The sequence below is a fragment of the Poecilia reticulata genome, chromosome 7 (assembly GCF_904066995.2).
Source record: "Poecilia reticulata chromosome 7, P_reticulata-male-v2, whole genome shotgun sequence".
Classification (NCBI taxonomy): domain Eukaryota; kingdom Metazoa; phylum Chordata; class Actinopteri; order Cyprinodontiformes; family Poeciliidae; genus Poecilia; species Poecilia reticulata.
This window is the reverse complement of record NC_088836.1, coordinates 33,115,452-33,131,030: the sequence shown is the minus strand read 5'-3', so window position 1 is coordinate 33,131,030 and position 15,579 is coordinate 33,115,452. Positions and strand designations below refer to the sequence as shown.

At 41.1% G+C, this 15,579-nt stretch overlaps 1 protein-coding gene across 1 annotated transcript; it reads right to left on the bottom strand.

Moving 5' to 3' along the window:
- Nucleotides 1–997: 997 nt before the first annotated feature.
- LOC108166411 (galactose-specific lectin nattectin-like) lies at nt 998–11,479 on the bottom strand. Its single transcript, XM_081609364.1, has 7 exons — nt 11,243–11,479; nt 11,078–11,143; nt 10,917–10,932; nt 5,638–5,732; nt 5,297–5,431; nt 3,075–3,186; nt 998–2,821 (listed from the first exon to the last, which is right to left on the bottom strand). The coding sequence occupies exons 2-7, from the start codon at nt 11,141–11,143 to the stop codon at nt 2,736–2,738; spliced, it is 510 nt and encodes a 169-aa protein (XP_081465490.1). The 5' UTR covers nt 11,243–11,479; the 3' UTR covers nt 998–2,735.
- Between the last annotated feature and the right edge of the window lie 4,100 nt (nt 11,480–15,579).

Sequence of the window (15,579 nt, the reverse complement as noted above, 5' to 3'; positions counted from 1 at the left end):
CGCCTCTGACTTGTTGACGAAAGCTAAGTCTTAGCAGCATAACATCCAATTTTCAAGTTCGGCCCGTGGGGATTTTATTGATTGATAATGCCGGGTTTTTATCGTTTTCGGGGGACCAATAAGCATCCTGAAAATGACGAGAGCGATGCCTGGAGTACAGCAGCTTATCTCCTGCTGGTTCAGAGCAACGGCGGGAAGACGCTGAGGAGAATTTATACCGGTGAGCGAAGAGACTGAACACGGCGGGCGGCTGAGTGTTGATGGTAACAGTGTACGGACGATCCGTAAAGCTACTATTCTATATTTACAGAGTTGCATAGAATAGTAGATATAGAAATATTACCTATTCTTATTTCTGACTATGCACTGGTCTTATTAAGATGGGACATAGGATCTGAACAATGGAGGCTTAGCACAGCCCTGTTTAACGACAATGTTTTCATTGCATTTATTACAGAAGAGCTCAAGACGTATTTAGAAACTGATAAATCTGTAGAAACAACACCTCTGATAATATGGGACTGTGCCAAAGCATTTCTTTGAGGCCTCATAATTTCCTTCACGTCCGCGAGGAAAAAACAGAAGAATGCTAAACTAAAAGATTTCGAGGACAAAATTAAAGAATTAGAGTTTAAACATAAACAACACGCTTCGGCGGACATCGTGACGGAATTAAATGCAACCCGCAGACAAATAAACAGTCTGTTGTTAGATAAAGTAGAAGGCAACTTGAGGTTCACTAACCAGAAATATTATGAAGGCTAGTAGGTTATTGGCATTTAGACTGAGGAAACAGCAGTCCTCCAACATGGTTCATAAAATAAAACCCCAAGAGAGTATTGAGACAACACCTGACAAAATAGCAGAGTTCTTTGCAAAATTTTATTATGTATGAACCCCGATACTTGCAATAATAACCAAGAGCTCACAGATTTGTAAAATAACATAAAGCTGAGCTCCTTAACAAATGAGGCGGCTTTAAAGTTCGATCAACAGATTGAGGAATGGGAGATCAAGCAGGTAATTAAGTTGCTTAAGAACAGCAAAAGTCCAGGCAAAGATGGATTTGCCAACGACTTCTATAAACGTTTGTAGATCTTCTGGCTCCCTTGCTATTAAAAGCATATCATCCTGCTTTAAAATCCCAAACTATGGTACCATCTTGGACAGAAGCCACAATAGTAGTAGTCCACAAAGAGGGTAAGGATCCTACAGACCTATGTCACTGCTGAACATAGATCTACACAAGAAATAAACAAGGAAGTACACACAATTTCATTGTATGCTGATGATGTATTATTGTATTTGATGGAACCTAAATCAACAATCTGCCACCTAAAAGTTCTTCTCACAAAAGTCCCAAACTTAAAATTGTATTACTGGGCTGCACAACTTAAACCCTTATTAGTATGGCTACAGAATAGTACAGATACTCGATGTGCTCAGTGCCACTGCAAACATTAGCTTTCTTAGATGCTGCTGCAAAATAAATGACAATCTGGACAAAAAACACCCTCAAAATCTGGAACAAAATACAATCGGGTTTTATGTTATTAAAACAGATCTCACTTTTATCAAGTATAGGCTTTATGAAGACTTTTTTACCAAACAAGTTAGATTCTGGGTTCAGACACTGGTCTAATTATGGATTATCTCATATCCATCAGTTAATTGAAGAGGGAATTTTCAAAACCTTTGAGCAGAAGAAAAATGAATTTGGTCTCCCTCAGACAGACATCTGTAGAAATTTACAACTGAGAACCTTTGTGACAACACATAGCAATTGCACTAAACTTCATGAACCTACACTTACAGAACATTTTCTAATGGACATATAAGGAGGAAAGGGAAACAATAGTTATTAGTAAAGTATCTGATCTGTTTTTCTCTATGAAAATACATGTTTCCTCAAACATAAAGCAGAAATTAACTGCAAGAGTTAATAGCAGGAGACACATGGGAAGAAATATGTACTGAAGCACAATTAGCCACAAACTCTAATACTGGCTGATGCTCTTTTAAGAAAGTGATGTACTATAAAAACTGTGCTACATAGACTAATTTGAATCAAATCATGATTACTACATCTAAAGAAAAAAGCCCTACTGATTAAGTTATGTATTAATTAAACCGTGAGTCTAAATCTAACCTAAACAAAGGTTTACTAAAAACTAGCATAATTAAACTAATATCTCCAGGATTAGAAAGTTGATTCTATGTCTGAAAAATGTCTGTATTCATGTGTGATTTGGATCATCATCCTGTGGTGAGACCTAATAACGACCCATCTGCAGTAATCTGGTCAGGGTCAACAGCTTTTAACTAAAGATGCTCTGGTGTTTCAGAGGTTTATGATGACAAACATTCTTACCAGGTTTCATTAGGTGTAAAATATTTGTGACACCAGTGAATTTGTTCAAACCAGGTGGTTCAGTTTGTGAAAACTGTTCATATTTCATAGATTTTTATTACTTTACTGATGCACTGATATCCTGATGATTTTCAGCATAAAGTTATAGCTGAGATTTAGAACTATTACCAATTAGTTTATAAGCTGCTGCTTGAATGCAATGTTGACATATTTTAAATCCTATGATTAAATCAATCAGATTTCAGAGAAACAAGTTTATTTAAGTGATCAAATGAAGTGAAATCAGGTTCTTCCAGCAGTGATGTCATCGAGGCTCAACATCCAGGGGGAAGTGACATCACCAGCAGGAAACCCATGTGGGCATTTAAAAGGCATAAGAAGGTTTGATGGGTCTGGCACAGATGAAGGGAAGCTTCATGGCACAATTTCTATCATTCACAAAATCTTGTTCTGTAAAGAGACGAGATAAATCCTGACTGCAAACCTTTGACATGATTTGATCCGTTACAGAAAGCATGCAGGGCAGATGAAGTGTTTTGCCCAAGACACAATAGACATGAGTAGAGTGGGGATTCGAACCACGAACCCAAAGATTACAGGACAAACTCCTACCTACTAAGCCATCAGATACAAAGGTATTATAAAAACATGCATTTAAACTAAATTATAAAATTACAAGTTGCGATTTTCCAGTAATAAATACCAGTGAAGTTGATCTCCATGCAGTCTTCGTTTCCGTTGGCGTTGTTTGGCTGACCCTTGCCCCAGTGATGAAACAAAAACTTGGAACCGTCACTCCACAACCAGTTGCCTTCCTGAAAGAACATCTTAGTTTTAAGTTCCAATGCAAACAAATCACACAGAACCAACCTAGACTTCAGTCACTCATTATAGAAAATCTGAACCAGAACCTCAAACAGAACCAAGTTGGTCAGTTCAAGTTGATTGAACTTGAACTGTCAACTTCAAGTTCACAGTTGACAGTTCAAGTTACTCTAGGACTTAGGGCAACCTAGGGTTATGGCGGACCGTTCCGGCTTATGGCTAGAACCCGTGCCCAGGATTGAGGTACCGGACCCGGGCAGGAGCCCGGCCATTTGGCGGAGCCCTGTACGTCTCCTTATGGTTGGGGACTTTGTTGAAATGGCACAAATCCCGTTCAGCCAAATGGCTGACCGTTGCAGCTTATGGCTGGACCCTCCCCGGGATTTGGACACCCTCAGCCCCGCAACAAGTTGTCAAAAATCCCCGTCTGGTTCTCCAGAACTGGGGCCCAGGGGGGGAAGTTATGGAGCTTCTTTACTCAGGATTGGGGCACCAGGACCCGGGCAGGAGCCCGGCCATGGCAGAGCCCTGGATGTACCTTTATGTATGGTGCCCCTGGTAAGGCAGACATTAGGCAGCATCGGCCTATACCTCCTTATGTCCGGGGACCTTTAACCCAACCCCACCCACGATCGAGATCTCAAAGTAACCTTAGGCCTCCTTAAGGCTGTTGTGTGCCTTCTCCACCCAGTACTCAGGCACCCAAAGCCCACATGGATCTCTGCCGGACCAACCCATCGATCTCCAGGACTTGAGTTCAACACGGCCATTTGGAAGCACCGGCCCATACCTCCTTATGTCCAGGCCTGGTTCTCCAGAACCGGGACCACTCATGGAGGTTCCGTACCCGGGGTTCGGTTACCAGGACCCCACCTTACCTTGGTCAAAAAACCCCGTGGCTCTGAGACCTCCAGGGACCTTAAACCCAACCCTACCCACACCCGGCTCAAGAGTCCAAGGTCGAGATCTCAGAGTAACCTTTGGCCTCCACAAGGCTGTTGTGTGCCTTTTCTTCCCATGACTCAGGCACCGAAGACCCGCTTGGACCTCCACACTACCACCCCCTTAACTTCCAGGACCAAACCCATGGACTTGCAGAACCTTGGAGTTCAGGCACATACTTGGTGAAATATTTCTTCAAGAACCACCTCCAGGTCATGTCTGGACCCCTCCGCCTTATGGCAAGGACCCACCCGGGATTGGGGGACCGGACACCCGCCCGGACCCCCGCCGGACCACCCCTTGGACCACCAGGACCCACCAGGACCGAACCTTGACCTCCAGCACTTGAGGTCAACACATAGACATTAGGCAGCAGGGCCATGAGATCCCTTATGGAGGGCCTCAAACTCCATAACCAAAGCTTCACATGTGGCAAACCTGCTCCCTCGTGGCTCCACGGACCCTCCCCCATGACCCCGGAGACCCTACACCCCAAATCCACACTTATCAGGACTCAGCGAGGCTTACTGACACACGCAGACATTAGGAAGCAGCGCCCCAAGATTCCTTATGGCAGGCCTCACCAACCCACCAAGTCACATATTGACCCCAAACTCACCCTTTTTCAAAATAACCAAAGGAAGCACACATGCTTCCTCATGGCTCCAAGGAACCTCCCCCACAACCCCCGACCCCAAATCCGCACTTATCAGGACTTATCAGACACGCTCACACCTTATGGCCGAAATGACCCCCAATGGCAGAACCCCTCACCTTCCAGAGGCCCTCGACCGAAATCCGGTTTTTCAAAAACCAATACAAGAGCTCCACCCGGTGGATCTTGCATGTTACTGCGCGTCCACCCGAATGACCTAAGCTGAGCCCAAATTCCCAATGCAAATGCCGCACTATGTCCTTGTTTGGTTTCCCAGACGCTAGGCAGCAGAATCCGCCATGGCGCAACATAATGAATAGAAATTTTAGGACATAATGGTGCGTGGCCTTAACCCTACACCTGTTGAATTCAGTTAATTTATAAAATGCCAATTCACAACAAATATCGTCTCAAAGCATTTACACAAAGTGCCATGAGAAATGCATATTGGCATAAAAAGTGATCAACCAGACAGAGTTATTTGTATGTTTTTAAAATCTCACCTCTGCTGAATCATGACCTCCAATCCAACTTGATGCGTTTGTTTTAGATGAACTGAGGACAAGCTGTCTGATGAAGTTGTACTCATTTGTACTGCGTATTGAGGCCAGATTTCCATCCAATGAGAGGCAGGCTCTCTGAAAAAGACAACAGTGGTTTAAACTTCCCTCTGTGCAGTGAGACAGTTGGTGCAGCTGAATATCGACCTTTAGAAATTATGGTTCTATTTGTTTCAATCAGTTTCTGTAACCTTGATGTTGGTGAATTTTATTGTCTTGTATAAATAAATTTACATTTCTTTGTGAATGTAGGAAATCTGCTGTGAGCAGCACATTTGTTGTACCTCTGCTGCAGCCCAGCTCATTTTAACATTCATAAACAGGAAACATCGACCGTTGTACGAAGCCCATCCAAAAGTGCACTTATCACAGTTGGCAACTGGGAAATATGAAGAGAGAAAGTAAATACATCCATCCAATAATCAGCATAATTTAATCACCGAACACGGTCCAGAAGTTCAGCTGCATCAGACATTATGGGAAAAATACATAAAAAAATATGAGAAATTAATTCAAATTACTGGTTATGAAAATGGGAATTATGTCAGCTAATAATTATGGAAATAGCATGATCAATGTTAAATTAAGTCAATAATCAAGTAAAAATATTTCACTTTACCAAAAGGTTTTATAGATGACAGTTTACATTTACATGAAAAACCTGTGTGTCATGGTTTTAGGTAGGTTTTTGGCCCACATGCAGAAGACTCTCAGGAGAAAAAAAGAGAAGTAAATAAAGTTTATTGAACAAACAAGTAAATGTGAATGAGTGAGTTCTTCTGACGGTTTGACTGGAACAAACTTTTTGACCAGGTGAGTATAGTGGAGCTGGGATCCTTCTCTAGTCAGCGAAGCGGCGGTTCGGTTCTGAAATGTGGGTTAGAGCAGCAATGGTATTAGACCAGATGTTTCTGCATCGACAGATGTAGTGATGAACAGAAGTAAATTATATTTCTTTCTCATCTGCAAGATAAAGCAGAGGCTGATAACCGAGAGATATTTGGAAAGGTGTTAAACAGGTGGCAGCAGAGATGTGAGCATGATCAACCCAGGGTAAGTTATGGCTCCATTTGGATGGACTTGTTGAGGTAAAGCATCTGAGGGTGGATTCCAGTTCTTGATTCATCCGTTCATTCGGACTGTCCGTTGGATTGTGGATGTTAACCGGATGCGAGTGTGACCTCTGCTCCAATGGCTGAGCAGAATTGTTTCCAGACTTGTGATATGAACCAAGACCTTGGTCTGATAGGATTTCTTGTGGGATGCCATGAAAACAGAAGACATGTTTGACAAGGAATGCGGTGGACGTTGAATCTGTGGCCCGAAACAAATCTTCTCATCAACCTCCATCTGGACGTGAAATGTTAAATAGCCAACTGGAGGGTAATGGAGATCAATAGCACAGTCATATGGTTGATGAGGGGTAAGGAAAGAGCTTTGGTTTTACTGAATACAGCGAGATCATGATCTTCAGAAGATGTAGATGGGTGGAAAGACGGAACGGAGACAAGTGGAGTGACAAGAAGTAGACCGGGACTCAATATCTAATTTGGACCAGTTGATGTGAGGAATGTGTTGTCATAACCAGCCAAAATCTAAGACAACAGAAGAGATAGACGTGGGAAAAACAAAAAAGAAAATTTCTTCACTGTGTCTACCAGAGATGATGAGATGGAGGAGTTAAGTCATGTGAGTGATTTGAAGTAATGGCTTGCCATCGAGAGCAGTGACTCGTAGTGGAGAGATAAGTGGAACGGTCTCATTCTTGAATTGTTGAATTAAGGCTCAATCTATTAAATTGCGCTCTCAAACAGAATCAAAGAGAATGAAAGGTTTAGAGAATCATTATTGAATTCTAGTGTGTCAGGGAGCAGTATTTGGGGAGATGATTTCTCTTCCAGGTGGCCCGCTAGCCAAATCTACTGGCGGACCTGGGCTTTTGGTTGAACGGGACAACCAAAATGTTCCGTTACCCAGCAATATAGGCACTGTTTTGAATCCATATTCCTCTGACACTCCAGAGTTAACTGGGTTCTATCAATCTGCATAGGTTCAGGCTCTGAGGCTTTCGGTGGAGAAGGCGGGCGTGACATGGGAGTAGTGCAAGGTGGGTTGGACCTGGAAGTTGTAAATCTCTTGTATTGTGTTCCCTCGGTCAATTATCCAAGCGGGTGGCAGGGGAAATTAATTCGTTACGAGATTTTGGTTTGGCTAATGTAACCAATTCATCTTTCAAAAAATCGTTGAGGGCATAGAAAAAGGCACAGATGCATTCCAGTTGGAAGCAGCTGCGCAGATCCTGAAGTCGATGACAAATTCTGTGACTGCTTTGTTATCGAGGGTGAAAGTAAGGGGGTACAGTAGGGTACTGCATACCTCTAAAAGATTTAGCGGGAGTACGCAGTACCCCCAAGAGAGGAGCGGTTGTCTGCTGTAAAAAATATCAATGGATTCACCATGCAGCCGTGAGACTACCCACTAATCAGCCGTGACTGAGTAGTTTTTCGAGAATAGCCTAATCTAAAACACGACTTAATCAGTTAATAAATAGTTTTTTTTCTCATTTCATATTGTTTCTGAACTGTTTGTGCTTTGTTAGAGCAGGGCGCAATATGTCGATCCCGGAAGGTTTTGAGTCGATCTCGGCATTAGGTGACAAACTGAACGCCGCCAGGACGTTGAGAGCAGCACGTCCTCCTCTGGTTCCTTATCAAAACGTTCGTAACTTTATTAAAGAGCAACAACAAAAAAATCAACAAAATGTGTTCTAATAAATGACCCAACAACAACAATAATCTCAGTAATTATTGTTTCAACAAGGTGTTGTCCAATTCTGTGTGTTTCGGTTTCATTACCAAAATAACTAGCAGAACAATAGTTTAAAATGAACTTATCAACCACCTCTGTGTTCATGAGAGTCTTATTAATGATCGAAAAATAAATATCAAGCCTGCAAACCTGATCATAACGGACTGAATGTTATGTTTTTAACATAATCTCGGGTCGGCTTGCGGAGCGCAGGAGGTTGCCATAGCAAAGGCTGTGCTTAAATGACAGAGACAGAGTAAAAAGCTGCGAGTGGTTTAGAGTTGATCACCTGTTCAGGTTGTTTTACCTTTTTTTACTTTTGCATTGGTGCATCACAGCCCCTGTAGTTTCTGAACGTTCAATAAACGACAAACTTGGACTAATTATCTTTGTGACTATACGTCATTTACAACAAACATCAAACACGGTAAATATGTTTCATTAAGTATTTAACAAACAAATGGCTTCTACCGCAATAATTATGTGAAATTAAATTAATTGTCTAATATAAAAAAAATAGTTTGGTGCTGTCAGGCTCAGACTCTGAGAGGCTTTTCCTTTATATCAAACAAAAAAAATTTGCCTCTTTTTTAGTGGAAATATTGATGTTGATGAGATTTTCTCCAAAATAACCTTTTTCCAACCTTTATAGCTCCACTGTTGAAAATGAGAAACATTCACAAATGACATTGAAATAAAATCCAGTCCAACATCTGGTTTGAGGTGATTCCTCTGGATCCTGTTGGAGGAAAAATATCCCAACTTCAGAAGATGTGCTTTTAACTTATCAGAGCTCTGTGGTTCCTCCTGTCAGTATGAGAGTCAGGGTGAGGAGGCGCCATGTTAGGAAAATGAAATGGAAGCTGCAGGATTATCAGAACAAACAGGTCATGATGCTGAGCTACTGATTATTCCTCTGTCTGGACACAGGATCAATAGAACCAGTTTAAAAGCTAAAATGAATGTTTATAAACCAGACATGGAAAACTGGAATGCACTCCATGCAATGATGTTCAGGATTTAGGTCTCATGGCATCTCAAGGTGTCAACATTGCAGCCAGTGGGCTGAATGAAATAGAGCTTTATTTCGTAGCAATTCAAGAGCTACCCAGCTTTTATCGCTTCGCAAAACATATCATTAGCACAGAAGCTCCAAAGCAAACAAATATATATATATATATATTTTTTTTTTTCTTGTCATAGTACCCCCAAGAATTTAAAATTACTTTCACCCGTTTGTTACCCTGTATTAATTTCTATAGATTACTGGGCAGAGAAGTGTGATCGGGATCCTGACTGAAATTCTGCTTAAACTCCACCAAGAATTCTTCCAACATAATGCCATAACCGTTGACATCTTGGAGCCGGGTTTCCACCCACTCCAACACTCTGCCTGTGAGTTATGAGATGATGTAGCTTATCTTAGAAACGTCATGGGGAAAACATTGAAGAGAGGGGTTTAAACTCAGTGAGCATTGTAACAGGAAACCCCAGAATTGGCTTACATCACCTGCACATTTTTCTGGTGAAGTGAGAGGAAAAACTCACAGGTAGACTGGAATTATGGGTGGAGCTGGAACTGGAGCTCAATCAGGAGAAGGAGAAGCTGGTTGAAGGTTGTGTAAGAGGTGGGTTAATTGATCCAGACATTGACTAGTTCGATCCTGTTGATCACAGAGAGAACTAAGGTCGGAATCATGAGATTGTATGAGAGAGTTCTGTTCTGAAAGAGGGCTGACTGGAAGCTGGGAACAACTGGATCATTGAAAACAGAGTAGACGAGAGGTGAGGAGGTAGCAGAGTGAGGACAAACCTGCATGCTAAATTCTCTCGCTTACTGATGATGAAGGAAATGGTCTGTCAAGGGGGAATGTTGGAGGTTTCCGAGGATTGGGATCGAGTGAGGTTTCTGTCCAGAGTGAGGAGCGAGATGAGATTCTGAATACTTGCTGGAGCTGCTGGAAGGTGGTGGGGTTGGATGGTGGACAGGTAAGCGGCGAGTACTGGAGGAAGAGGAACTTGGGGGCCGTCAGTTACATAAGAAGGAACCAGGAAATGGACAGAGGATCTTGAGACTTGAGAAGGTAACCAGGGTGACACTAAAGAGCACATATCCCAGGGAAACACCGAGAGGACCTTGGAAAAAGATCAGAAAGGTGAGCTCACAGGTTATCACAAAAACCTGAGGAAAAAGCCACAGTGGTGACTTCTCTGAGGCTTGAAGTACTAAAGCAGGCAAAACTCAGGATTCAATGGACTGACACCCTGCTTCTCTTAAAGCCAGGATAACAACGGGGATTATCTGCAGGTGCGATCAATAATCAGCAGGTCTGGCCTCTGGTGACAGCAGCCCCAAGGCTCCAACTAGTGGAGAACCTGAGGAGGTGGAAGAAAATAGATATCCCCACATAGGTCCCAAAACCCCAGTTCCCAAATCTATGAAATGACACATTTATTGGTTCTGATTCAGTTATTTTATTCAGACAATAATTTGCCTTCTTAGCATTTCTAGCTGCCTTCTGTAAAAACTAATGTGACCTATCTGCATTTAGGATGGGAGGTTTCTATGCAATATGTACTGACTAAACAATTTATTAATTTACTTTATACAGAAATTAAGTCCTGTACTTGTGCTGAAAAGACGACCCGATAAAGCTGATCAATACACAAGTTTCCTATATTTTGAAAGAACTTCCCAAAATGTAACTGTTGTCTTTTAGGTATCAGAAACTCCAACAATAAAAGAAGCACGTACCTCTCAGTTGAGTTGCCTGTGGATGGAAAAACCCAAAGTTTCAGAACAAAACAAAGTTTTCTCATTGACCTTCAACCAAATAATGTCTCAGATTGCTCCATCTGATCTGCGTCAGTCAGCCAAAGCTCCCAACAGGGACGCACCAATCATTGTTTACTTACATCAACTCCATCCCAGAGTCCAAAGCTCACACCAAGAAGCAGAGTGAAGACAAGACCAGCAGCCATCTGTGGAAAGAGTCGTTAGGAAAGTTCATAATTAGTATCACAAATCAACTCAACCAAGACGTAAAACATCATGATGAGCAGCAGGACTTTAAATGTTACCTTGATTTGATGATTAGTTGAAGAGTCTGTTCCAGCAGCAGTTTCTGGTCACAGGATGTCTCAGAGATGGAAACACAGACTTTATATACCTTCAGTTTATTTGTCTGTGAAGTGGACATCTTTGAGTAAGTCACTGTCTGTTCTCGTTTTGTCACTTTTTTACAACGTGTTCAAGTTGTTGCTGAATCTTCCAGCATTCGGCCATGGACGTTTTCCTGGTAGCGTGAAGAGTTACGTAGCACAAGAACTGATTAGAACCGGACCAAACCGGCTGATGTTGCCCCTTCAGCTTCTCTGTCCAGAACAGTGTTCTTGTATGTAATGTGCTCTCTGATAGCAGACGTGTATTAAAAAAGGACGTATCTATGAGATGTCGCTCTGCTTTCCCTGGCTCTGTTGGATTCAGTCTTTAAACTGACTGCCTTCAAATAAAACACCTGAAAGATAAAGTTGCAACTTTCTCAGTTCTTGAGTATTTTCTCTACCTGTTTGATAAGAAAGTTCCACCACATTCTTGGTGTCAGAAGTGGGATCTGTCATGCCTGAAGGGCTCCGTGGCAGAGGACAAGAGCAGTCGGCCATCTTGAAGGCTAAAAACCAGCTTCAGTCCACATATGTTATAAAGAGGGCAGGTTCTGTATCCTTCTCCAGATTTGTGTCAAGACAATCCTGTCACAGAGGTCTATGATTCCTTTGGATTTGATGCTGGCTGCTCTGTGTTTTTGGAAACAATTAGAAAGCTTCTGCAGTCTGAATGATGTTCCAGTGAGTTTGCTGTACATCAGGGTTAGGATCAGTGAGTTATTTCTAGTTCATTCTTGTCATGCAGCTTTGTGTCATCAATGAGAAGGATCATATAAAGCCACTATGACCAGCATGGGAAACCAGCAAAATCAATAAAAACCAGTGACCTTCTACTGAGCAATAAGGAGAAAATGACATTGAATTCAAATACATTTGTTATGGAATAAGGAGCAGCTGTGGAAGACAGCAGCTATGCAAACTTAAGGAAGGTGAATGATTACGATAGGATGCTGAAATAGATACAAGGAAACTATAAAGCAAAGACGAAACAAAGATCATTACATTGATACTTAGATTAAATTCATGACTAACAAAAACATTCAATAATATTGAACCTTTCCGTTAGAAATAATCCCAAGTAGAAATGTTTTTTGGAGGTTTTTTTTTTTTAACTCTTCCAGAGAGATTGCATTAATATGAAAATTTGGACACTAATATTCATATTTTTATTTAAAAACTCATTAATATATGCTTTATCTGTGAAATGTAACAGAGAAAATAATAACTGTCAAAATAACTTAATTGTCCCTCTCTGGGGAAGTTTCAGTGCAACATCAACATCATCATAGTGACAGGCAATCAAATCAAGAAGGTTCACACAAACATAGAATATAAATTCAAGCTGCAAGCAGCATTGGTGTCTGATGGCCAAACCCATTTCCACACATTGAAGTCAGCAGACGGTAACTGTTTTATGCACAATTTATTTTTCATACAAACACAACAACACTTTAGTTTCAGTAAAACAATTATTAGTTGATTCGGATACATTTGTTCTTTTTGTTAGCGTGCACATTTAGTTAACATATGTATTTATATCAACTTAAAGTTTAATTTGTTTGGTTAAGACTAACTCTTTGTTTTGCCGGTACTTACCTGCCTTGGAGTGGTCAGACAAAGATGGGGGCCAGGGCTCAGCAGGCTTAATGCTGATTGGACTGAACCACTAGTTTCTGCTGGCAGGGGAATTTGTAGTTTCTTTGTTTAGATAAGTATTTAAGTAAATATTAATATTTAAACTTTAATATTTTTGATTTTAATTTTTGTGTCTTTAGTTTAGCCAAACTTAGCTGTACTGTTGGTTATTTTGTGTTATTTGTAATTGTATCCTGTTTAGTTGCCCCTATTGTGTCTTAATTGGTCTGATCAGCCACCATATCTACTTCTGTTTGTCATTTCTTTGTGAGGTCAGTTATGTTTGTTTGTGCAGCCAGTTTGTTTACATTTTTGCCTGAGTTCAGTTTTGTTCCTTTGACCTCTTTTATGAGCTCAGTTTATCTTTTGTTATTTATAATCTTTGGGTTAAAATGTGTTTGCGTGGTGAAGGTGTTGGTGTAGTGAAGGTGTTGGTCTGGTGACGGTGTTGGTCCGGTGACGGTGTTGGTCCGGTGACGGTGTTGGTCCGGTGACGGTGTTGGTCCGGTGAAGGTGCTGGTGTGGTGATGGTGATGGTGATGGTGACTCTGTTGGTCTCGTGACTGTGTCTTCCTCTTCTGCGTGCTGTGATTCCTGAGTTTGGTTTGTCTCACTGCATCTGGCGCTTTAAAGGGTTTTTGTTTGCGGTGTTTGGTGGATGCCATCCCCATAGTGGTCCCTCTTGCCGGTAACCTCAGCTACTGCAGTTTCTTCCGGGAAATGAAGACAAGAAGAAGATCTCCTGTTTTCAGAGCATTACAGGAAGACTATTACAAAGGAGATGTCTGAAGCAAAAAATTTTACTGTTGAAAAAACCTATTTTCTTAAGTTAAAGAATATGTAATTCTGTTTTAGTTTATCAATTAGTATTTCAGAGTAACCATATACTGACCAGAAGTTAAACCCTCTGTTTGAAGAACAAGTTATCTTTTGTTTTATTCCAATGTACAAAGGGTTTGTTCTACAGCTATGATGGTAGTTATAAGTAGTTCAGTGTGTTTCACTTAACTTAAGGTGAAAGTTAATATTAATGACTATGTTAATATAGCACTTGACACTGTAGTAACACTTAATGACATCTTCATAACTGGTGCTACTTGTTCCACTTGATGTAAGAGGAATTATTAATGACTCTGTTTGACAGTGTAATAAAGCTTAATGAAATCATTATTGTTGGTCCTTCTTGTTCCGCTTTATTTCAAGTAGGGGGAAATATTAATTACTGTTTTGTTAACGCTTTTGACAGTATAATAACACTTAATAACATTGTAATGACTACTATTATGACATATTTATGACATAATGATTTTTGGTTAATATCAAGTTGTCAAAGACATTTTTGTCTAAGTTAATGAAAAGTTGTCACAACAAAGACATTTCTGTCTAGATCAGTGAGTGGTGCCCATGGTCAGTCCTTAAGGGCCGGCATCCTACATATTTTAGTTCTCTCCCTGGTTTAACACACCTGGATCAAATGATGTTTCATTAGAAAGCCTCAGAAGAACATTGACATGCTGAAAAGATTGTTACTACCACCAGAAAGAAAACTAAAACATGTAGGATGCCGGGCCTCGAGGACCGACTGAGCACCACTGATCTAGATTAATGTCAAGTTGTCATAAAATATTTTAAATGCCAACTTTGTATTAAAAGTGTCATGATTTACTGAAACACACTTCATGACAACAGTCATAAATATTCATAAAGACTTACTCATGTTTATGACAGGTGTCATGTCAGACTTATTCACACCTCATCAAATAAAGTGTTACCAAAAACTGCTTCAGTAGAGATATGCAGATATCAGCAGAAATATTCTTTAAAGTCAGTAAAAACTGCAAAAATTGCAGCTACATGCACTTACATGCTGGAAAAATACCAGCATATAAGTGCACACATTGAGTTTGTTGGGAGCGGTGATGGCTATAAATTCCAATAGCTGCAGGTAGGAAGGATTTGTGATATCACTCCTTTCTGCAGTCTGTCACTGAGATAGCTCTACAGTTCAGCAGCAGCTTCAAGCACCAATAGGGAGACTTTGTCCATTTTAGCCAGAGTTCTCCTGTCTCCCACCACCTGCACTGAATCAAGGAGGCCTCTTAGTAGAGTTGGACCAGCCATGAAGGACTGAATAACTATAACTATAGATTCAATGATATATTGTGCTAACCCTGGTTCCAGCAGCAGAAGAGGAGGAGTTTCAGGAAGGAAACTCTGGGATGTCATATATATCTTAAAACCCCACAACTAGCACAAACATCCTCTGTCATCCTCCATTTTGGATGGTGACACTAGAGAGACAGCGTGCTCACTGGCAGAGAGAAGTCTACTACATGTCCCTGGACCTAAGGGTCCAAACATACAGGTTACTGTTGGTCCATCCAATACTTAATCCCAGCCAAAGGAATAAACCATCAGCCAGGTTTATGTAGGATTCTGCAGAAGGAACCATGGAATTACAGGTTCCCTGATGTGTGCACAGCAGAGATGTGCAGATATCAGCAAAAATGTCCTTTAAAGTGAGAAAAACTCCATTGACCAAGGCTGGGCGCCTGCCAGCCAAATGCCTCTGATGACTTAAGCTGAGGAGGAGATTCTGGGTGTGGCTGTTTTCACCA

Coding starts and splice junctions, on each gene's coding strand:
- LOC108166411 (XM_081609364.1), bottom strand. CDS start 11,143: ATGGCTGCTGGTCTTGTCTTCACTCTGCTTCTTGGTGTGAGCTTTGGA. Junction 5,432..5,637: donor TGAGCTGGGCTGCAGCAGAG/GTACAACAAATG, acceptor TGTCTTTTTCAG/AGAGCCTGCCTCTCATTGGA. Junction 3,187..5,296: donor GAGGTCATGATTCAGCAGAG/GTGAGATTTTAA, acceptor ATGTTCTTTCAG/GAAGGCAACTGGTTGTGGAG.